Genomic DNA, 24,915 nt, shown 5'->3' with positions numbered 1-24,915 from the left:
CTCATTCAAGGCACCAAACTGGAAGAAAACAAACTTGGGAAAAACAAAAGCAAGCAGTGGGTGTGTTTCTGATGGTTTAACTCCCAGAATCAACTCCCTGTACCATAAAATGAAGGTCAAAGCTGACAGCAGGGGAGAGGACAGCAAGGCTAGGGATAGAAAGAAAAGCCATCTGGCAACAGCTGACTACTGTTGCTTCTGGTAATAACTAGGTTGGGCTGGCATAGTTTTAAGATGAAACAGCTCTTGAACACTGTGGCACTTTGGTGTGGATTTGCTGGCTTAACCGAGACCAGCCAAGCTTTGAGGGAACATGGCTACTCTGTTTATGAATACAGGACAAATAGGGCTGTTCTGTCTCTAAATAAACTCTGGCCAGGCTGTACAGTGTGAGGAGCCCTCTCCCAGATGAAGGGAGGAAGTAGGGCCTCCGTTGCACAACTTCAACAAAATGTTTCACTGAGGACGGAGCCCTGGGGTCAGCTTTGCTGCCAGGCAGAACCACCCTGCTTGGCTCCCTCACATAGCAAGCTGCCACAGAGGCTTTCCCTTAGCTCAACAGCAGCTTTTCTGAGGCTCCTATGCCACACTGCCCATAGAATCATAGAATCACAGAATAGTTTGGGTTGGAAGGGACCTTAAAGATCATCCAGTTCCAACACTCCTGCCATGGGCAGGGACACCTCTCAATAGATCCTTCTGCCCAAGGTCCCATCCAGCCTCGCCTTGAACACCTCCAGGGATGGGGCAGCCACAGCTTCCCTGGGTAACCTGTTCCAGTGCTTCACTGCTCTCATAGTGAAGAGATTCCTCCTTATGTCTAGTCTAAATCCTTGCACTTGGCCTTGTTGAACCTTATGAGGTTTGCACAGGCCCACTTCTCCAACTCGTCCAGGTCCCTCTGGATGACAATCCATCCTTGTAGTGTGACAACTGCACCACTTAACTTGGTGTCATCTGCAGACTTGCTGAGGGTACACTCGATCTCGCTGTCTATATCACAACTCAGCTTCATAATTTTTTTTTTTTTTGGGGGGGGAAGGGTTGCTCCTGGTTTAAAAACTCCGCAGAGTGAAGACATTCCCTTCGGCCTGCTGTCAGCCTGGACAGGAGCTGGGGAAACTGAGGCAAAGAGGCTGGAGCACCTCTATTATGGGGATGAGCTGAGAGTTGAGGTTGTTCAGCCTGGAGAAGACTCTGTGGAAAGCTTATAGCAGCTTTCCCATACCTGAAGGCTGCCTACAGGAAAGCTGAGGAGCGACTTTTGACAAGGGCGTGCAGTGACAGGACGACGGGGAATGGCTTCAAACTGGAAGGGGGAAGATTTAGGCTAGATACAAGGAGGAAATTCTTCACTATGGGAGTTGTGACACCAGAAGGACGGGATGTCATTCAGAGGGAGGTAGACAAGCTGGAGAAGTGGGACTGTGTGAATATCATGAGGTTCAACAACCAAGTACAAGGTCCTACACCTGGATTGGGGCAATCCTCGATTTTGATACAGGATGGTGGATGATGTGATTGAGAGCAGCCCTGCAGAGAAGGACTTGCGGTGCTGATTGATGAGAAGCTTGAAATGAGCCGGCAATGTGCGCTCACAGTCCAGAAAGCCAACCGTATACTGAGCTGCATCAAAAGAAGCGTGGCCAGCAGATCAAGGGAGCCCCTCCAGCCCCTCTTTTCCTCTCTTGTGAGACCTCATCTGGAGTATTGTGTCCAGTTCTGGAATCTTCAACGTAAGAAGGATATGGAACTGCTGGAATGGAGCTGCAAAGATGATCGGAGGGCTGGAGCACCTCCCACACGAGGACAGACCGAGAGAGTTGGGCTTGTTCAGCCTAGAGAAGAGAAGAGAAGGCTCCGAGGAGTCCTTATAGTGACATTCTAGTACCTGAAGGGGCTACAAGAAAGCTGGGGAGGGACTGTTTACAAAGCCTTGTAGTGACAGGACTAGGGGCAATGGGCATAAACTGGACAGGGACAGAGTTCTGTGATTCTACAACTCCACAGCTAGCAGCCCACCCGCCGCCATTTCCCGCTGCCCCCAAGCTGCAGTGTCCGCGCGGCGCGGAGGCTGCCGGGAGCGGGGGGTGGGGGTGGGGGGCAGCATGGCGGCCATGGCGGCCATGGCGCGGGCGCGCTGGCTGGGGCGCGGCAGGGGCGCTGCGGGCTGGGGGCGCCCCGCGGCGGCGGGGGCGGCGCAGTTTTGTGCGGGGCTGGTGCGGTGAGTGACTGCGGCGGCGCGAGGGGAGGCTGCTGTTAGAAAAGGTGGAATATTTGTGATTTAAGCTAAAATGGAGATCAGTGTCAGCCAAGTAACTGTGTTCTTTGAAAGTCAGACAGAGGCACAGTGGGGGTTGAGTTGGAAGGGACCTTAAAGATCGTCCACTTCCAACCCCTATGATGGGCAGGGACATCTCCCACTAGATCAGGCTGCCCACGGCCCCATCCGAGCTGGCTTTGAACACCTCCAGTCATGGGGCAGCCACAGCTTCCCTGGGCAACCTGTGCCAGTTCCTCACCACCCTCATAGTGATGAAATTCTTTCTTATGCCTAGTCTAAATCTGCCCCTTTCCAGTTTATACCCATTTCCCCTCGTCCTATCACTACAAGCCTTTGTAAACAGTCCCTCCCCAGTTTTCTTGCAGCCCCTTCAGATACTGGAACTCTCAGCCTGTCCTCTTATGGGAGGTTCTCCAGCCCTCTCATCATCTTTGTGTCCCTCCTCTGGACCCGTTCCAAGAGCTCTATATCCTTCTTATGGTGGAAATTCCAGAACTGGACACAATACTCCAGATGAGGTCTCATAAGAGAGTAATAGAGGGGCAGAATCACCTCCCTCGACCTGGTGGCCGCGCGTCGTCTTTTGATGCAACCCAGGATACGGTTTGTCTTCTGGGCTGTGAGCGCACATTGCTGGCTCATGTCGAGCTTCTCATCAATCAGCACCACCAAGTTCTTCTCCGCAGGACTGCTCTCAATATATTATGGCTTTAAATTGGAAGGAGGAAGATTTATATTAGATATTAGGAGGAAATTTTTCACAATGAGAGTGGTGAGGCACTGGAACAGGTTGCCCAGGGAAGTTGTGGATGCCCCATCCCTGGAGGTGTTCAAGGCCAGGTTGGATGGGGCCTTGGGCAGCCTGGTCTAGTGGGACACATCCCTGCCTGTGGCAGGGGTGTTGGAACTGGATGATTTTTAAGGTCCCTTCCAACCCAAACTCTTCCATGGTTCTGTGATCCTGTGTCCCTCTGACAGCATGTTTTCTTTCAGTGTTTTTCCAGATACTGTTCATATATAGAATCTATGATTCTATGATAAGGGTAAAATGTTTCCAGTAACAAACAGCTGTGAACAGAGGTTCCAAGGCACACGAGCTGAAGGTTGAATTTAAACTTCTTTTGCTGTTGTTATTTTTGCTAGACCATAAAAACAACTACTTCTTTGAAGATGCTAACGCCTTGTGTTCAGTCTGATCTGTGCTGAATTGATGTCTCTTCTGTAATCACCTCTGTTTGCAGCCTTTCTCTGTCTCAAATGGAAGGTCAAGCAGAGAGCTGACTCCAAAGCTCTAGACTATCAAGAGTTTTGACTATTGTGAAGTTCATTATATTACAGTTAGTTCTTGGAGAGTAATAGAATATGCATACGATTTCTGGAAAAAATTATAAGTATGCGCGTAAGTGGGAATTATGTTCTGTCCCCAGCTTTTGTCTTGTTGCACATTATTGATGGAGATCACTCCCTCCTATTGCCCAGGCCTGATAAAGGATGTGTGCTTTCTAAAACTCCAGAACAAAGCTTAGAGAGTTTATTTCCCAGCATTTTGGTATCATGCACGGCTGCTTTCTTTCTGAAATATGGAACGCTTCCATTTCCATTGCCTTGCCTTTCTGGAGAGAAAGATCACTGAAGTGGATGTTTAAAAATAATGAGTGTTTTCAGGTCTTTGGGAAATAGCCCAGCTTCCCAAGTGTTTCTTGGAAAATCAGCATCAGCAGAGGATATCCGACAGCTGGACAGACATCTCCGATAGTTTCTCTGACCTGAATGCAGGAGGGGGAGGGTGTCTGGGTTTTTGGTCAGATCCCAAATGCTCCAATAGGAGCAGGAGTGCATCTCAGAATTGTAGAATGGTTTGGGTTGGAAGGGACCATGAAGGTGATCCAACCCCCTTGCAGTGAGCAGAGACATCTTCAACTACATCAGGTTGCCCAGAGCCCCATCCAACCTGACCTTGAATGTTTCCAGGGACGGGGCATCTACCAGCTCTTTGGGCAACCTGTTTACACCCTCAGCATAAAAAATCTTTTCCTAATATCTACTTTAAACTCTTTTTACTTTAAAACCATTACGCCTTGTCCTATTGCTACAGGCAATGCTAAAAAATTTTTCCACATCTTTCTTATAAGCCTCCTTTAAGTACCAAAGGTCCGCAGTAAGGTCTCCTTAGAGTCTTCCCCAAGCTGAACAACACCAGCTGTCTCAGCCTCTTTTCATAGGGGAAGAGGCATTTTTGTGGCCCTCCTTTGGACTTGCTCCTGTAGGTCCATTTCTTTCCTCTGCGGAGGGACAGGACACTTATTAGACCCTTCCAGGCCAGGCAGTGTTTCCTGCTTGGCTTCTGGGCCTTAAAGAATGTGTGCAAAGCCCCTTAGCTGCTTTCTGGTCTGCAGGAGTTCAGAAGTGAAAAATGAAGCATGTCTTTTTGCAAAGACTTAAATGATTTCTCTTTGGACACAGTTGTCCTAGGTGGTTGACAAAAGCAAGGACAAGGCTTCCAGGTGTGTATAGAAAGAGTGGAATAGGATCATCTTCTCCAAACTGATGCTGTAAAAGATACAAGAGTGTGTGGTCAGCAGTAATGTTTGACGTAGGGAAACTAATGGAAAGAAAATTAATTAAAATTAAAATCTTAAATTTTCTGCACAGCACCAAAGCAGCAGACCTTTACAGATGCTCCAGAATACATTGCCAGGTTGCATTTTCCTTGATAAAACTTCACATTACAGCTTTGTTTTCTGGGTTACTGTACCCAGGATCTGTTTAGCTGTTACTCAGGAGATCAGAGGCTTCATGTACAATTAATGTACAGGTAAAGTTAATGTATTAAGGGTAAAATGTTTCCAGTAACAAACAGCTGTGAACAGAAGTTCCAAGGCACAGAAGCTGTGAAGGCCGAATTTAAACTTCTTTTTGTTATTTTTGTTAAACCATAAAAAGGACTGCTTCTAAAAATACGCAAGCATTCAAAATAGTGAAAGTTGGTTATGCTTTTGTTGTCATTTAATTGAAGCTGCTGTTCACAGTAGCTCATATATTGCATGGAAATCATAAGTTATGAAAAGGAAGAGGAAGGAGTTACTATTCAAACAGGAATCAAACACTTGAGGCTATGCAAGCATCAGCAACTCCCCAGTCTTGAATTTGAGTCTCCCACACATTAGGAAGAACAACTGACTTATGCTTTGATGGTGTAGATTTGTGCAACTTGTTGCACTATGAAAGATTTCCTTTCTCCTGGGTTTTCCTTTTTATGTTAAATAACTCCTTTACAAGTAGCTTTAAGCTATTTGATTAAAAATGTGTTTCCCTATCAGGTATCATTTCTGTCTTTTGCTGTTTATGTTGTGTGCTGTGGAAAACAAGCTTGTGGCTTGGTGGTATTGTGGAGTTTTGTAATGTGGAAGAAATTCTTTTTAAGACTTTACATTTTTGATTATACTGAAAGTCCAGTAATGGTCATAACCAACTTTTCCTCTGCCTGTGGATTCATATGTAAGCTAACACTTATGTGAGAGGGCAACTATGAGGAACACTCAATACCAGACTTAAGGTCATTCCCTTCTTTCTTCATTCCTTACCCTAATACACAGAGTTGGGGTGGAACATGATCTGTGGCAATATGTTTGATTTTACTGGCTGAAGCTTAATGGCTTTGCTTTTCTACTGTTATGTCCAAGGGCACACTGTCAACATTTCTTTCTGATTTTTCTTTTCTTAGCTATTTTTTGGTACAAATAACTTTTAAGCTTAGAGTAATTGAAACAAAAAGCCAACATTCCAACACCATTACAAGAGGGAAGACAATTTTCTCTATTGTGCTGCTGTTTACTTTGTGTAATGTGTTTCTTTGTTTCCTTTCTGGAAGTAGAGGTGTTTCTGTGTTGTGTGAAGGACTCAGGCAAACTGCATAAGTGGAATTGGGAGAATATGGCTGTAAACGTTGAAGCTGTGCCCAGCTACTGCAGTCAACCTTGAAAAAACATAGGTTTTGAGCTGATAATGCTTTTCAGAAAGTGTATTAGTTGAAGGAGGTTTGATGCATCTGTTCTTTAAGATGAATGTGGCCTTTAAAACCTGCTAACATTCACAAATGTAATTTGGTTTTTTGTTGATGCTTCTTGATTTGCATCAAGCTTTAAACCAAGTTTCACAACTGTTGTGAAAACTCTTAAGCATTTGCTAGTTATCATCTGCCGTGTATTGTACGGAACAGAACCTCTGTTAAATCTCACATCTTTTTTCATTTATGCCTATAATAGCAACTCCAATAACCCTTAGTTTTAGTTTTGCTTTTACTATCTTAAGCTCAAATTCAAAAGAAAGGTGTACATGTAAAAACAGCAGACTTCATGACAATGAGTAAATGTATTTTCCTTGACACCTGCTTCTCTACTCTCTGGGCAAAACTTGTTCTAACGAAGTATCAGGATACAGGCTTATCTGAAAGTACACAATAATGTTGTTCAAAACAAGCAATTTATCTTTTCAGAGGTGACCAAGTGTTCTTGTTAGCTAAAGTTGGGTATGCTTTTGCAGTTTACGATTCTGTGCCCTGTGATTGTTTTTAATATAATGGCACACCCAAGTGGCCAAGCAAAAGCATTTCACTCCAGATTGGCAACAAGTTACCTGCAGCGGAACTGCCGAGATCCAGAGTTTTTATGCTTTTAATGTAGTTGCCAATAAATAAGCAAATAAGCAAATGCTCTTCTACCAGGCTCCAAAGCATATTCTTTTAAAGAAATGTAGTTTCATGTTTGGAACAGAAGTCTGGAAGTCAGTTAATCTGGATTGTTTGCAGTTCTGCCACAGCCTTGTTCCATGCCTTTGGCCAAATATCTTGTGATCTGGATTTGAGGCATGCACTGGCAGTTCAGGTGGCATCTCCTCTCTCTTGGAGTTTGTCTTATTTTAAAATAAGCCCGAAAGCTGCTACTTTTGCAAAGGCAGAGTTTCGAACTATTGCACCTGGTTTTGGATTTCAGTGCTGAGCTGTAGCACACCCAATTTACATAGAGCTATAAATAATAACTGTGTTTTTTCATCCTTTTATAGAAAGCGTGACTATGAAGGGTTTCTGTGTTCTCTGCTGTTGCCTGCGGAATCTCGAACCTCTGCTTTTGCCTTGAGAGCCTTCAATGTGGAACTGGCTCAGGCAGGTATTAAAATATATTTGTGAACTCTGAAAACGTAAAATAACATTTTTTGTATTCTAAATTACACTAATAGGTTGTGTTTTGCTGAGATTAACTTTTTGTACTATAAAGGATGATGAATAAATAGTGCAAAACAACCCCCTAGTTTTGCATGTCTCTTGGAAAGCCTCCTCCAGTTGATTTTGTTTCTGTATACAGTTCTTCTGACTTTCCTCTTTGTGTATTTTAAAATTAAATTATAACGCTCAGGCTGTGGCATGGCTGTGTCCTTTGTCTTTTCAGTGTAGATAGACCAAGTGCCTTTTAAGGCACTGTGAGTTTCACTCCAAATGTATCCTTTCCAGATCAAAGACTCTATAACTCAGAAGACTACAGGTTTGATGCGAATGCAGTTCTGGAGGGAGGCTGTGGAAGACATATACCGTGATAACCCACCACGTCAGCCAGTTGCTACAGAACTGTGGAGGGTAAAATATACCTTTGTAGTAAAATTCACTTAACTAAACTATTACTGTGGGAAATAATGTCATTTTTTTTTGTGTGAGCTGTGTTGCATAGTTAACAGCATTATTTTATATAAAACAGATAATGTAAGTTGTGTTTGTTTATGGCTGTGTGTGGTATTTTAAGGTGCTGGCAACTAAAGAGCGGAGTTGGAGGAGGAGGATATTTAGATAGGACCTACTTGGAGAGTCAGACTTCTGTGAACCATATGCTTTTTTGCTTCTGTTTAGGTGAAGGACAGGGTAAATTGTGGTAAGCTGTAAGCTAATAGCAAGTGAAATGCATAAGTGTACTTTCATGAGGCAGGGCTAGTCCTACCTGTGAAGAGATTAAGCTGTACAAAAGGGCAGGAGACCAAGCACAGAGGTTGAATTATCAAATAGGGTGTGACGAAAAGCACAAGACCTTCATACCTAGTTACTGGATAATCGGAAGAATCTTAACGCAGTCTTCTGCTTGCATCAGGAGCTGCTTGATGACTTCTGTTTACGTATTGTTTTGCACAGACCCTTTTGTGTGCATGGAGTAACAGGAAAAGGGAATGTACTTGTGAACTTAACAGTGCATGGAGTAACAGGGAAAGGGAACGTACTTGTGAACTTATTAGTTTATTTTTACCAAGATGCCCGAGTTCTTCAGGTACTAGAACATCACATATAAAGTACACCTATGGATCTGTTCCTCTGCTGGTCGTGGCCAAAGGCTTTCTTGAAAATTTTTTGTCTCTAGTTAGGACTGTCATTGATATGTTCAATGGATGATTGAAGGTCTGAAGGCAATGTAAACAGATTTGTCCTTGATGCTGATATAGAACCACAGAATAATTTAGTTGGTAGGGATCTCTGGGTGTTGTCTCGTCCAGCTTGCCACTCAAAGAATGTCTAACATCAAAGACTAGGTTGTCAGGGTCACATTGAGTTGAATTTTGAATTGCTGTGGGGATGGAAATTCCATACATTGTTAACTTGTAATTTTAGAGCCATGGGCCACAGCAAGTCTTAGAACCTCCCAAAAGAGCAGCTACTGTAAGGCCTCTAGTCTATAAGATCAGAACTTGCATTTAAACTAAAGGTTTCTGAGCTCCTGGACAGGAAAAGCTGCAGTTTGTCTAGAATTCAATAGCTTAATACAGTTAACATAGGTCCCGTAGGTAGTTAGGTTTATAGACCTGCTGAAAAACAGGCAGTGAAATGTGGAGTCTTCATCCAACTGTTCATCTGCATTTTTCTTCTTAAAATCCCAGGAAAAGCAGGACACTCGCTGTAACGCTATGTTAGAACAGTGCAGTTGCTGCAGGATTAGAGCATTTTACTTGTTGCCATCTTGGCTTCACATCCATTCTGCTGCACCTCTGAGACCACAAAACTGAGTGCTTTCCAAATCGTTTTTCAATGAGTTTTGGCAGTGCTGAAGCTGTGGCCTCTCCCTGACTCTTCCTCCTTCAAATGTGAAATAAAGCATAAGTGAGCATTTGTTCCTGCCTATCAACACTTATGTTTAGATTAAAATTGGGATTTAAACAAGACAGAGTTTGTTTAACTAAGAGAAAACATGGGTAAAGCCAAAAAGTGAAAGAAAAGAAAACACCTGTTAAGATTATGTTTAAGAGGACCGGACCCATCCACAGGTGTCTCCAGCTCGGATAAAGTGTGTGCATTAGGCACAGCAAAGCATTTGCACAGTTAGAGTGAGGACTGGCAAATGTTGTCAGCCTTTTTATGGGATTGTGGAAACTGAAGATGCACCTAGGGTGATATTTTAATGTGGACATTAAAATGCAGAACTGATCGTTTTGCTTGTCAATCTGTCTGTGCCTTTCTTTTTTTTCCCCCTTCTTTCTGTCTCTCTTCCAGCATATGGCAAACTTCCCAGGAACAAGACCGTTTTTCTTCCAAATGCTTTTGTCTCCTTTCCAAGGAAGAACTTGCTTTAGTATAGCTTAATTTATTTTTGTTTCTGAAGATATTATCCAATTTAGTTGTCCGATTGGGTCATTAGGTACAAGTTATGTTTGGCTATGATTGTATATATCCTTTCCACCTTTTTCATTTCAGGCTGCTTGTGTGTGTATCAGTGTCAGGTGAAAACGTTTACTAGCTGAAGAGTAACTTAAAAAAACCACAAAATATTGATGTGGTTTAACCCCAGCTGCCAAATAAGCCTCACACAATCCCTCTCTCACTCCTTGCACTGGTGGGATGGGGGAGATAATAGGAAGGGTAAAAACTGCCAGTTGAGATAAAAAGAGTTTCATAATTAAAAATAAATAATAATAATTAAACATGTAAGGAAAAGAGGAAAAAAAATAACCCAGTGCAAATCAGTACCGTATTCAGATGAAATCATTCAGATATTGAGATATCAATAGCAGCCCTTTCCAACAGCTAAGACTGCCAGTCGTACTCCTTTCTCATAAAGCAGAAAATGGATTTTGAAGTGGAAGAAAGCATTGCCCTGTCTCCGTGGTAAGATTTCATCTTACATATGATTTCTGATTGTGAAATAAGATATTGAAAAGCAATTCAGAAGATATTTCTGGGAGCTGTGGTAGCTCTGAACACTGTAGAGCACTGGAGAAAATTAACAATCCGACCTTGGTTGGCCTTTGTACTCAAGGTGTAATTTTTTTCCCTGTGTTTCAGCAAATAACCCAAAAATGACCTTTTTTGAAAAGCACGGTTTTGCAAATGTTTAGGAATGTAATTGCAATTCTTAGAAAGAAGTATTTGGAAAGACACCTGAATGCACAAGTATTGCAGAGCTGTTGATAGAATTAGCTTGTCTTTTTGCACAGCATGTTTTATGTATACTCGTTTCTTGCTGTCGAGTTTGTGTGAAGACAATTTTGACTTTCCAGAATAAATGCCAATTTATCACGTTAAATATGTTCCTAAATTTTATGTATCCCAGAATACTCACAGTTGGATTCCAAGGGGTTTATGCACTAGTAAAGTATGTAAATAGCCTTTAATAGTATTTATGGAATTATTAATAGCTCTACTCTCAGTGACTTTAATATAAACTTATACAGCAATTGTATGGTACTTGTTCTTACTTTATCTGTCTATTTTGAACAGAGAAAAAGTGAGGCCTAATTCTCCATTAATATCTGTAGAAGAAGCCTATATTTGAATGAAGGCAGCTTGAAATAGATGTGATGTACAAATTGGGTAATATAGCAGAACTCAGATCAGTGGCCTAGATCTGAACCTGTGACTATTTCAAGGATTTAATTTAAAAAATTATACATGAGATGAACAAGTGAGAAGCAAGACTGACATTTGTAGTTGTAACTTAAAGTTTGCCTTTGCATATACCAAGTACTTCCTCAAGTAGACTTTGTTGAATCAATGAGAAGTTCTGGTCTTGTCAAACCTTGAAAAAATATTTACAAATATAGGTGTGAAGAAGTTGAAAGTAAGCTATAAAGCCTAAGATTGTGAGAAGTCTGCTCCATAAATTTTATTTATAGATATTTATATGTGTGATTGTAGCCTTTCGGACAGTGTGATCTGCAAAGTTCACTGTGTGTAAGTAAGAGGTTTGAAGTTACATTGATGGAATGAAGTGGTACAGGAAGGAAGTCCAAGATAAGAACCAAAATAAGACTGTGTTAATATGAGATGTGGTGGGATACTTTTTTAAACAAAACCATAATATTTGTTATGTTACTTCATATAGATGCGGTCTTTACCATACATATTGGTATGTTGTAGTGACATTTTTTTGAAGACTTACTGGGGGAATCTTTTTATTGCTTGACCTTGGAGGAAACTCTGATCTCTTTGGAAAGTGAATGTAGTTATCTGCAAATGAGCTGGGGAGGGACTGTTTACAAAGGCTTGTAGTGATAGGACTAGGGGCAATGGCTTTAAACTGGAGAGAGGCAGATTTAGACTAGACATAAGGAGGGATTTCTTCACCATAAAAGTGGTGAGGCACTGGCACAGGTTGCCCAGGGAAGCTGTGGATGCCCCATCCCTGGAGGTGTTCAAGGCCAGGTTGGATCCTTGGGCAGCCTGATCTAGTGGGAGGTGTCCCTGCCCATGGCAGGGGTGTTGGAACTGGATGATCTTTAAGGTCCCTTCCAGACCAAACTATTCTATGATTCTATGAAATATTTTGTGGGAAGGTATGACTCCATGAAAGAATAAATTAATTTAAAAAATATGTTTAGAATTCCTTTGGTTATCTAAAATGTTTGATTTTTTTGTGTGCAACAACTTGTAACAAATGCCAGTTGAAAATTTTTGTATTAGAAGAAGATCCTGGTTTTCCACTCACTTGCCACTTTGATTTAACCCAGTGAATACAACCCTTGTAAGAAAAGGATTAGCCAAAATATATTTCAGCCTTCAGAATGCAGTACTACCATCACTTTGTGTACATTAACATGGATGTTTTATTTTGATAATTTTCAGGCTGTCAAAAGGCATAACTTGACTAAAATGTGGTTCATGAAGATCATTGATGAAAGAGTAAGTATTTACCATTCAAAGTCTGATTCTGGTTTTAGTCGTATTTGGGTTCCCCCTCCCCTTATTTGTCTGTGTTTGTGTGTAAAACAGAAGCTTAAATAATTTATCTTTTCCAGACAGTAGTATTTCTCTTTAAGAATGGTACTGCTCTGTTTCCTTTTAATTCACCTTTGATACCCCTACTGATAAGGTCTGTCCATTCTGACCAAAACAGCTAATAGAATCCTTTGTTTAATTTTGCCTTAAAATATAACAGGTGCGGTTTGTGAATCTATATCCATCATGTTCCCTGCTCTGATAACCAGTGTATCTGTGCTCACGTTTTCTGTTGCTGGTCTCAAGTGGTTACTCGTAGAGGTAATCTGTTGGGAGTTACACTTGGGTACCTATCTGTAGATAGGTGAGGGAAGTTCCATCCTGTGTGATTAAGTAGTAAGGTCCCCATATACAGCTGTTAAGAATTCTGGAAAACTACATTTTAATAGAAATGGAGATGAAGAGGTGCAAGAAGAGAGTGTTGCAGATGGTCTGTTTTTGTGCCATTCCAGTCCTGCCCCAAGAAAAAGGACATCTGGCATACCGCAAAAGGTTGCACAAATCTACACCATTGCTTTTATCTTATTCCTCCTCACCTCTTTTCTTACCATGTCAATTTTGACCCTAATAGCTTTCTCTTGTGATGAATCACGGATGTAAAAATATCAAAAATTCAATGACCCATATGAACGGTTCTGCCCCACTTTGCTGCTTCTCGTTATCATGGCTGTGGAGTGCTTTCTAAGCAGTGCTGTAAATTGGAGCATTCAAATCACATGAATTTTAAACTATCCACCCTTTTTCTGGGAAAAAGGAAGAATTTCACTGGTACAATGATGCTACTATCAACTCTGACACAAGGGTGAGAATGAGTAGTTGAGGGCAGGGATTCCTTAAGCCAGGTTTGCTGCTAAAGTTAGTGTCTCATGAGGTTGTAGCTTGAGAAAATCTGTGGTCAGTTACTTGCAGAGTGTCATTTCTATAAAGACGTCAGAGATTTTTTAATTTTAAGACAGATTTTCAGTATTAAGACTGGCATGTTTTAACAACAAAAGCAAGTAGGACAGGAAGAATAATGGACTCTGTTGTAGTTTTGGGTGTATTTGCATGACTTTGAAACTCGTGTGTGTATTTGATGGGTTGATTTTTGTACATGTTTTAAAAAATACATTCCTGTTTATCTAAATTTCTCTGTGCTTCACATGCAAACTAAGTATTAAAATTGACAACCCAGTAATGCGAAAATATCACATGATTTTTTTCTCTATTTTCTGAAGAATTTTGATTTCTTATTATTGCAAAAGATTATATTTGTTCCAGTAACCAAACTTGGCAGTTGCATGTAGCTATTTGGTTATGTTAGACTTTAATGACTACTATCCATGTTTATACTCTCTTTCTGTCTCTTAATTTTGTCCTTGTTTTTTATAATAGCAGATTGGGCTGACATGACTGCTGTAATAAACTTGTACTAATAGCAGTTATATTTATATTTTAATGAAGTTCTGTGCTCATGTTACAGGAGAAGAATTTGGATGACAGAGCATATCGTAACATCCCGGAGCTTGAAACGTATGCTGAGAACACTCAGAGTGCTCTCTTGTACCTCACCTTGGAAATGCTGGGTAAGTGTTTTCCCCTTTTTAGATTTTGTTGATGACTTGTTAGCACAAGTACAATATTTAATGACATTTCAAAAAGCCCACACGTTTTCACCTGGAGTTTAATTTCAGTACAAGTTGTTTCCAATAATACTTCAGATGCCTGCTGAATGCTCAGACATAAATCTAGAATCTTATTGCACCTGTCATAGAGCTGCTTACTTTCCTTAGAAGCTGTTCAATGGAATGCTTATTGAAGTGCAGTTTCGTACTCTTCTGTCCTTTCTTTACAGAGTGTGGTAAATTCAGCTTTTCACCATATTTTCCGATTGTTCCCCTGGTCAGAATACAAAATGCTGTGGTTATTCTGCAGCTGTTGCTCTATATTGCAGCAATGTACACTGGTTATCTTGAAACAGCTGACTTTCCAACCTGTAAAATTCTTGGTGATGTGAATTTTGGTCTGAATCCTCTCCTATTCCTAAACGTAGGTTAACTATTAGTAAATGAATAGCAAGAAAAAGTGCAACAAAGATAATATGATCCTTGTGGTTAAGAGCTAGTTCTATCTGTGTCATATCTAAGATATTAGAGTCATAGATTGGGAAAGAACTGTTCATGTGCAGTGAAGAAAGGAGTAATTTTCTTGTAGGTGTCTGTTGCATTATTGAAGTATTCCTTGTATGAACTCAGATGTAAAAGAAGGGTGAGAATTATTGTTTAGTAGTGTTTAGGATTGTAGCAGCAATATTTTCCTCTTGCTTGTCAGAATAGTCTGATGGAAGGCCAATGAAGAGGTTGAAAGAGTTTAAAAAGAAAAAAGAGAGAAGTAAAAAGACGAGGAACCTCTGTTTAACATGTGATGTTTGCTTCCTTGGTAGGAAGTCAGTGAAGTGTTGCAAGTGTCTCTCTGAACTTCTGATTGAAGAAATGTGGGAGTATGAGAAATATCTTCCATTCTGAGATATGTCTTTGATCCTGAAGGAGTTCCGTCATGCTTGAGTCACTCCTGATACAAGTCAGATGATCCTGTTCTTGAAAATCTGTTACTGGGGGCTCTGGGTTTTCTGGGTGCCTTGTTGTTGTGTTTAACATCTCTTAAATATACGAGAATGGTCAGGGTTGGAAGGGACCCCTGGAGATCATCTAGTCCACTTACCCTGCTAAAATGTTACAGAACATCTCTGCAAGTCTCCTTCACTGCAATTTAAACAGTTAATTTATGTGAGTTTTTTCCACAGATAGAGAAATTATTTGAACATAGACTTTTTCTTGGTGTTTCCCATCAGCAGTCTTTTGTCTGTGACATGGTTTCAGTACAGGTCATGTTTGTTAAATTTCTTGTGCTTTTTAGCTTCTTTTTTCCTGACCTACATCCAATTTGTTTATCTCTCCTGGTAGGAGTGCTGCTTTACTCTTACTGATATGGGGTTACTTCTTTTGTCAAGCTCATTTTGACTGGTAATCTTCTCGTCCGAAGTCCAGCTTCTTCCTCCCAGATCCTGTCATTTAAAAATACTAGCATCATGCTCTGTGATTCACTGCCTAAGTAGTTAGGAGTCTGGTGGTACTCAGTAATTTTGTTAAACCTTTTCAGAACCTCACTTTTGGGATATATTCCCAGGTTAAGCATGAGTCATTGCTAGCTCTTACTCTCTGAGCCTTTTTCTTTTTTAATTCCTTGGTATATGTAAAGCCTGAGCTGCCCAATCAGTATCAGTGAGTTTTATCCATTGATTCCCCCAAGCCACATGCTGCCTTCTGCTGCTGTTGCCAAAGTAAGTCCATGCAAACTACCTGTAGCCACTGTTGCTCAAAGGCATCTCTGAGACTCAGGCAGTGAATCTGGTACACCCAGTATCTTTCTCAGGTGTCAGGCTCTTTTGGTCTGCAATTCTTGTATCCTCGTTTCTTTCTTTGTAGAATGCTACTTCTGTTAGGTCTTTTGTGAATTTTCATTTCTGTTTTCCTTTACATTTTGATTTTATCCCAGGTCAGACCTGTGAAAGCATTATGACTTTATGATCAGCCTAAGCCAACCTTGTGTGGTTGTGCTGTGAGGAGCAGTGGTGCTGCTCTGCCCCACTCATCTTCCTCTTCTTTCATTCTCATAGCCATGTGACCATGCAGTACGAAAAGTTAGTTTTCCGTTGCGTTGGTGATCTGATTCAGTTTGCCATGTTACTGCCCTATTACCCATGGCAGCACAAGGGAGGTGACAGAAATAGGAGTTGGTGGGGGGAAGTGTAGGACCATTCTCTTTAGCTTTGGTATGCAGCTGAATCGGCTGCAGCTGATCGTGCTGTAAGCATTAGTGCCTGTCAGGAATCTCACACTTCAGTGATTTTTCTGGCAGGAAAAACAATTCTTGGAAGACCATTATCCTGGGAGAAGACATGCCAATGAAAATGAATTTGTGTACTAATGTATTATGTCTGAGTAGATGCCGTTCCACTAAGCATACCCTTTGGAGAAACTGCAACAAGCTGAGGCATCTTGCCTCTTAACATAGAAATCAGTGAATTTGCCTGCTGCTTTGCACCTCTGAGATGAGATTTATGAACATAGATAGTTCTTTTGTGAACCAATGCACTTAGCTTTCCTTAGACTGTGATACACATCAGGGAAGTCTGTACCCCTCAAAAGGCCTGACACAATGCTTCTAAACATATTATTTCTGCAATTTTAGGTGTGAGGGACATCCATGCTGACCATGCAGCCAGTCACATTGGGAAAGCGCAAGGCATAGTTACGTGTCTGAGAGCAACGCCGTATCATAGTACAAGACAAAAGGTCTTTCTCCCCATGGACATTTGTATGTTGGTAAGAGAAGCAAGTTGTCTGGAATTGAACACTGTAGAGATTCTAACTGTCTCAGTGCTAGATACAGGATCATAATTTATTAGGCCAGAAACAGAACACCTTTTCTGTTTATTTTAACTCTTTCTGCTGTGGCCTAGGGTGGTTTTATATCTTTTGCCAGGTGAGGGAGCTGACCTTCATGACACTCTTGCATTTCTGGCTGTTGTTGTTGTTGTTGATTATTATTATTTTATCAAATGTAGCCATATTTTAGCTTTCAGGTTTTTTTTCCATTAATGTATAGAAATGCACATATGGAATGACGCCTGGGTTTGGGATTTGTTTCTTCTATTTCTTTTTCTTTGCCTGTCCTCATGTAGGAAGCACTGTGAGAAATTTTACTTCTGAAAAACTTCCTTGGATTTCTCGTTAGTACCTCTTCATAAATGTGCTAGTGGGTGTGGTTTTTGGGAATGGATTTTTTTGTCCATATTTAGTAGCTTTAAGCATGCATTCCCTACTTTGCTGCAGGAGATGGTATAGTCCTCCAATTTAAACTGCACACCTAATTTGCGATGGAATTTAGAGTTTGGGTAAAATGGGATTAAAGCTCAAATTTTTTCATTCATGTTCTCTGACTAGGTCTGTAGGCATCATAGCTGTTATTCCTTCATCTACAGTCTTTATTTTTAAATGTTAATGCTGTTCTTTTTACACTCAACAAAAATTCATCTAATTATGGTGATGCTTAAGGTAGTTGTGTTAGTATTTCTGAATATCATTTCAATACAGTTGAAAGTTTTTATTTGAAATTTTAATAATTCGGGTAGTTGCAAAAAGCTTAGATATTAATATAGGTCAGGCTTATAAGACTGCAGAAAGGAGCTGCACCCTGCTTTCAGCCCTTCTGGGACTGGATGGTATGAGAAGCCTTCCAAGTTTTTAGCTTTTCAAACATAGCCTGAAAATTCACAATCATGCCTTGCCACAGAAAGTGTTTTACAGTGAAACTGTAAAAACAGCTTGTGTCCCATCTGTGCAGACTGAGCATCTTGTAAGGATTTTAGCTGCTGGCAAGTACTGCAGAGTTCTACTGGAGTCTCTTCTTTTCTGTGAAGCCTGCTTGCCTGGCTTTATACAGCTTTTACGTGTCTGAACATTGTGGAGAAGAACTGGTGCAATTCTAAATATACCAAATGATGTCTTGCATTAGCCATTATACTCAAAGAATAATTTTGGGGTTGGGGTTTTGGGGTGAGTTTTTTAGTAGTTTTGCTTTTTTTGTTTGGTTTGGGGTTTTTTTTTTGGGGGGGGGCGATAGGAGGCGTTTGTTTGGGTTTTGTTGGCTTTTTTTTCAAGCCTGGTGTTGCACACCAGTCCCAAGATAATCACTGACTTCATAAGCCAGCATGGCTTCTGTGTTAGCTGTTACTGTCTTTCTTCTACTTGATATCGATTCTTGAATTATGATTTTTAAAATTGGGCCTCCAACCTGATCTCAGTTGCCAAAACTTTAAAATCTGACTCAGTTGTCTGACTTACCACAGAGTCTTTAGGGACTGAATTCATGCAGAGAGAGTCTGTACCAATGGTTTTCTTTGTTATCTTGATTTTTTTTTTTCCAAATGACTGACAAAAAGAAGGGAAAGAAAAAAGGAGGGTGCAGTGGCAAAACATTTAGGCTGATTCGGTCTTCTGTCATTAGTTTGGTTGCTGGAATAAGTTTTTGAGAAGCTAAAATGGAAACTTGATATTTACTAAGGGTTTTTCTCTTTGATTTTCCTTCCTATGTCTAGCACGGAGTTTCACAAGAGGATTTCATAAGAGGCAAGCAAGAGAAAAATGTGAGAGATGTAATTTATGACATTGCCAGCCAGGCTCATATGCATCTAGAACATGTGAGATTCCTTCCCTTTTACTTATGTATATAAACATAATTGATGCTAATCTTCACAAAGCATTGTGCATGTGTTAGAAGACTTACAGCTGCATACTTATTTTTAAATATTTTACTTTTAATTACTCCAGGAGTTTAAATTAAAAGAACAAAAACACACCACACAAACTCTTTAAATATTACAACTACTTCTATATGCATATTATGTTTGTCTGTGTGTATGGAAGGCAATTTACTCACAGCCAGATGCAATTGTATATATGTAAACACTGCCTAAAAGTCTTATTACTGGAAGAGAAACTTCAAGCAGACTTTTATAAATGCAACTATATGCCAGCATGGCATCAGCACCATAGAAATCACTTCTGCATATGGTACTTCACAGTGGAATAGCTGCCAGGAAAGCAGAGCGTGTTGCCCTTAACTGCTGGTTAGCGTGTGTGGGAGGGGAGATTCGTTCCCTAACATGACCAGTCATGCTCAAAGCTATGCTGGGAAAGGTACTTTCTGTTTATTTCTTTTCTGGCTCACAGGCAAATGAATTAGGAAAGACTCTTATTTGCTTGGGACAGTGGATAATAAATCCTGAAGAACGGCAGACTCCTAGTCTATTTTTCTTTTATATTCTTATTTTTGCAACGCTCTGAATTGCTTGTTGTTACAGAATACAAAAGCAAAAGAATGTTTCATTAGCAATACTGTGTCTGCCTTTATCTGGAAAACAAATCTTGCAAGAAGCACTGTATAGAGCTTATTAAATCTACAAGTACATGTACGCATATACTTTTGAGTATTGCACCCAATATTTCCAATCAAGGTAGTCTGAAAAGATACCACTTAAAAGTAAAGAAATGCCAGGTTTATCTCTGCATTTATGCCATTAATATAATCCTCAATTACAGTGTTACCTATGATCGCAGTATTTTATGTAGTAGAGATAGGAGGGCCCTTCATTTTTTTGAAGGTAAAATGAGGCATCCCTGTTTTGTTCAGTCAGTGGTTAGTTAGCTGATGAATGTTTCTATTTTCTGTTAATAATATGTGGCCTTGGGCTTTATTTTCAATACAGACTATTTATAATTTGCATTTAATGCATTCCTGCTCATGTGGTTTTACCTGATGTCTCATTTTTTGTAGTCACATGCCCAAGCAAGGAAACTGTTTATTCAATTTATAAGCAGGGAACAGAGACAAAGAAAATGCAAAGTCAGAGCTATCTGCTATCTTTGCTTGAGCTGAAATATTTTTTTTTTTTTAATTCCCATAATGCACAGTGTATAAAAGCCATTGACTTTGGTTGCAATTGTGGCTTACAGAAATGGCCTGAAATGCCTCATACCAGGAATGGGAGGCATGGAAAGCGAGCAATGTGTATTTATTGTCCAGCTGTTTAAAATCTGGTTGTTGGTATTGCATGGAAACTTTGGGACAGAAGCAGGGAGACAATTCAGTTTTTCAGAGCCTTTCCAATAATTTGATAATTCTTAGTGCATTGGTCCCTGGCTCCCAACCTGCCAACCAGCTTCTGAAGACAAGAGACAGAACCTTAGCCCTCCCTCCTCCTTTCCCCTCCATTCTTAGAGCCCTGCCCATGCACTGGGAGGGTCCTATGGAAAATATGCAGTGGGATCATGTAATTGGAGACCATACAGAAAAGTATAAACACAAGGAAACCAGATCAGGGCAGTATTAGCATTTTATTCGGTTGAATGTTGATCTTGGCATTTCCCCCCTCTTTTTTTTAAAATACATGGGTTACATCCTCTTAATTAAAATTTAAAAGAAATCTTCTGAATTCTTGCTTCCATGCTCCATCATCATCAGTGAAGAATAATTGACAGTGCAGGATCTCTAGCGTGTTGAAATCACTGGAACTGGCAATAACTGGAATTAGTAACAGGGTGTCAGCCTCCTTGATAATCAGATGTTTTTTGTTAATGCAAGGATAAAGATACTTTCTCCCCAATGGACTAAATGGGCTTTGGCTGGCAGTGTTTGCTGAGTATTTCAAGACTTTAGGTGAATGTGATGGGCTGGTGCCTTTAAGTGCATCTGTTCTCCTGTATAAAATCACCATCTTGTTCTGCCTGAGGGTCTTTTTACACTCTGTCTTAGTTGGAATTACAGAGCAGGGTAAAGTTTAAATGTCTAGAGGTTTCAACAATCTCATCATTTGTTACACAAACCACATATTTTGGAGGATGAACATACCAGTTACCAGTCCCATTTCACAGTGAGAAGAAACATAATCCTCAAATGCTACATTAAGTCTCAGTGATATTAAATGAATCATATTGTAATAATGTGGCACTTCATCTTGGGAGAGAAGTTTCTGAAGCACGGTCCACTCTTCCTGATGCTGCAGCTGATGACCAGCAGAGGGCAAAATAAGTTAATGAAGATTGCAGTTTTCTTTAGGAATTCTGTGTTTTGGTAGAAGAAAAGCATACAATAAAAGTGCTCCGTCAGTCCCACTAGTGATTCTTTCCAAAGCCTGGAAATACATTTACATGTTCCCCCTCTTTCTCTGAAGCACTTCCTCTCCCATTCCTCTATAAAAAGATCTCCTTTCGGCTTTTTGCATCACCTTAATTATGCTGGATCATTATGGACTCAATTTACCAAGGAAGATAACATGCTTTCTGCACACACACACGTTAGTACATCTCAGAGTTTTAAAATAATTTGCCCTGTGAAAAGATTCAGTATTTTTCCCTCCTGAAGTTTCAGCCTGATTTTCTCAGTTGTCTGGAAAGATCCATGGAAAACTAACTCATGCGTACTCATCAGTATTCATACAGGGTGGGTTAGTTGGTTGGTGTTTTTTTTTAACCTATAAGAGAAGGCAAACCAAGAAAAGATCATTTATATATAAATAAGCATTACAGGAAGATGTGCTTCAGCTCTGTGAGATGTACCTGAGTTGTACATGGGTTTAAATCGTAGATTTGATCCAGCTGTGGTTTAGACTCTGTTTATACATATATACTTGAGGACCTGAGGCATTAAGATCCTTTCAGAGTCTCATCAATATAAATGGAGCATAACTGGACTACTGGGACTGATGGGAACACTGGACCAAAAAGATGCACTCGGAGAAATGCATTTCTGGTCTTCCATCATTTCTGTCTCTTGGGACTGGCAGGGAAAAAATGTACTAAACCGTATTTATTAAATCATATGCAACTTGGAACTTGCTGGAACCAAGGGATGCTAATTTACATTGGTTTATTATATGTAAACTGTAAGGTTGTCAAAACATGTCAGAATTTTAGCAGTCACTCCCAGTGTTACACACTTTCTGTGTAACTACTTGTGTGTACAGTGAGGGATGGTGCTGGCTTGCACATGAGGAAAAATTATAGTTTCAAGTAGTCAAAAGGGACAAAGCTCGTAATACAGTCTGTTGGCTCTAGCCATTATATACAGCACTTGATGTTTAATCTGAAATGTTAAATTCTTCTGATAAGTATGTTCTTTTTTTTTTTTCCCCCTTAACTCATTTACTTTCAGGCTCGATCTTTCCGTAAGAAAGTTCCTGTGAAGGCATACCCTGCTTTTTTCTGTACGGTGGGTGTGATATCACGGACTGCTTAAGTGATGGACTCATTTCTGTGCTAATATGTTTGTGAAGAGTAGAGTATCAAATTAAGCATGGTTGACTAAAGCTTCATGTGTCTATTTTGGGAGGCTGCAATACCTAAATATCATGAAAATCATATTGTGTGCTTGACTGTTGAACCTCATATTTTTTATCAACGCTTCTAATCCTTCTTCTTTAACTGTGATATTTGCCTAAGATGCCTGTATAATAGACCATTCTGATGCAAGGGCCCACAATCGTGTCTATTTTTATAATTTACTGTTTGGTCTAGCAAAAGGTACTGTTCCTCTTCACAGAAGCTGTCTTTTTTATATCTTCAATGTAATGAGTTATGCTACTACTTAATAAAACAAGCAAGCTGCTTAGCAGTTCCTCATTCAGTTTCATATATTGCTTTTTAAACTTGATGCCAAATTCTTTGTGTGGACCATGTGGACTAAGCTTTTTTCTTCTTTTCTAGGTTGCTTTAGATGATTATTTATACAGTATACGAAAAGTGGACTTCAATATATTTCATCCCAGCTTACAGAAGAAGCGGGCATTATTACCATTGCATTTATATATTAGATCTTGGAAAAACACATATTAAAGGTTTTTTTTTTTTATATGAGTTTAGAGTGCTGAGTCTTTTTTTGTAATGCCTTAACTTGATAGAATTGTTAAGTCTCTAACTTCGCACTTTCATGAAGTACAGTTCATGGGAAACAGCAAATGTGCATGAACCATAGCTGTCAGCTTGCTGGCAGTAGTTAAGTTTGTTCTTGGAATATTAGGCTGATATCTCTGCTTCACATGTCTGCCAAGTCATATGTCCTTGTCTGAGATTATTTTCTTGTCTTTCCTGTAATAACAGCAATATGATAGAATTTTTCTTGGACAAATGTTGTGCTAATGGGTACTTCTGACAATTTTGACACTTGACTTAAAAAAAAAAAGACTACCTTGTGCCCAACAGCAGTAAATGCAGTTACAGTAAATGCCTTATAAATCAGCTAAGCAATTCTGTTTAGTGCAAGGAGCAGACTTCTTGCAAGTACTAATGATGCTTCATAGTTGGAAGAAGGAGCACATATATTTGAATGCAAGAAAACTGTCAGCAAAAGCTTTATCTGTTTTAGTCATGTAGCGTTTATTGGAATTTCAGAATGGTGAAGTAGAGCTGTAGTATGGAAATTACTGTGTGTTGAGATTGAACATTGAAGTGATTACATGTAGTGAGAGATAGCTTTACAACATAGGAGAACCTGTATGCAGTGTTTATCTTCAACTCTGCCAAAGGCTTTTTCATTCAGCTCTTAGCATGGCTCTATCTTCCTCCTGGCCTCTTGTCTCTCTGTTGTTGCCCACAACTGTCATTGCTGCATGGGTTCCGCTGCCCTTTGTTCATATTCACCCTGCCTCTCAGGACACCTTCCTACGTGGCTTTCCTGAGTTCCTTTTCTTCAGTACTATGAAGAAACATAGTCCTGAATGTTCCAGGTCATTTTAGTCCTCCCTCTTTCTAAAGGTACTGCTCTGGGTTTTTTTAGTGGGAAATTACTGGGAACTTTGTATTCAGCATCTCTTAGGATCAAGGTAAATATTTCTGTTTGATTTGTTGTTTGGTAAAATAATACTTCCTAACATCCAGCTTGATTCAACTGCACAAATCCGGTAGTTTATTCTGCCGTCATCCTTGTTCTCTATTAAATAGCTGCTTTTTCCAGGGATTTTTTTTTTTTAATCGGGGTTAATCTCCCCAGATGCCTGGTTATGTAAAGCATCCTGTATTTTAGTGTACAACGATGCATAATGAATTCCTGAGAACAAGATTCATGGCTTTTTTAATCACAGAAACTGTCAGCATGGTAGAACTCTTAGGACCCCAACATTAAATCCTTCATTTGGTGATTTTATTTTACATGTTTGAAGTCAGTTTCTGATACAGATCTTTGTTAATTCTGCAGTTTCCTAGTCCCGAGTAAGACATTTCTCTTTGAATTTGTTCTGCTCAGGAACTTGGTTTGTGTCTTTACTAAAGGTGTAATAATCAAGGTTGATATAACCCTGGAAAAATCCATGTATGCTGGATCAGGAGTATACTGGCTGTTTTCTAAGAGGAAAATCTTAACAGGCTTTGTCCATTTCTTGAGTCAGTGGCTGTATCTTACCATGGATGTTCTTGAATGTGGCAAAGAGGTCTGGTGAAAAGAATATATTTCCTTCCTACGCAGGCGCCGCAGCCCTTCCTGCCACATGAAGAGCAAAGGCTCGGGCTCTGTTGCTGTTCCCAGGCCAGCTGCACATTCGCTCTGTTTATTTTGTATTCTGGAGAAAGCATCACAAATATCATTCTGCAATTGGCTCTCATTTGGTTCTGAGCATGCTGAGTCAGCTCAATAGCGGCAGCCCTGTCCTCTCAAAAGGGATTGTTCTCCTGTGAAGTAAACTTTTGCCCGGAGCACAGTACAGCAGGTAGGAAGAGAAGAGAAGAGAAACTGTGCAGTATCACCAGTACCTCCAGTTGCTACAGTGGTATCTTGCTTCCAGGCCACAAGGCCAGTGCTT

General features: G+C 40.2%; 1 protein-coding gene across 3 annotated transcripts; it reads left to right on the top strand.

Moving 5' to 3' along the window:
• Positions 1-2,098: 2,098 nt before the first annotated feature.
• NDUFAF6 (NADH:ubiquinone oxidoreductase complex assembly factor 6) lies at positions 2,099-22,957 on the top strand. Of its 3 annotated transcripts, none has more exons than XM_054059761.1 (9): positions 2,099-2,224; positions 7,346-7,449; positions 7,791-7,913; positions 12,372-12,428; positions 13,987-14,089; positions 16,755-16,888; positions 18,664-18,765; positions 22,278-22,334; positions 22,829-22,957. In XM_054059761.1, the coding sequence occupies exons 2-9, from the start codon at positions 7,429-7,431 to the stop codon at positions 22,955-22,957; spliced, it is 726 nt and encodes a 241-aa protein (XP_053915736.1). In that variant the 5' UTR covers positions 2,099-2,224; positions 7,346-7,428. The 3 variants fall into 3 exon arrangements, with proteins under 3 accessions (XP_053915736.1, XP_053915737.1, XP_053915735.1); XM_054059760.1 differs by having other exon boundaries at positions 2,105-2,224; positions 7,346-7,445; XM_054059762.1 differs by lacking the exon at positions 22,278-22,334.
• The last annotated feature ends 1,958 nt before the right edge of the window (positions 22,958-24,915 follow it).

Source organism: Cuculus canorus, chromosome 2 (genome assembly GCF_017976375.1).
Source record: "Cuculus canorus isolate bCucCan1 chromosome 2, bCucCan1.pri, whole genome shotgun sequence".
Classification (NCBI taxonomy): Eukaryota; Metazoa; Chordata; class Aves; order Cuculiformes; family Cuculidae; genus Cuculus; species Cuculus canorus.
The sequence above is the reverse complement of the archived record's forward strand: the minus strand, read 5'-3'. Positions and strand labels throughout refer to the sequence as shown.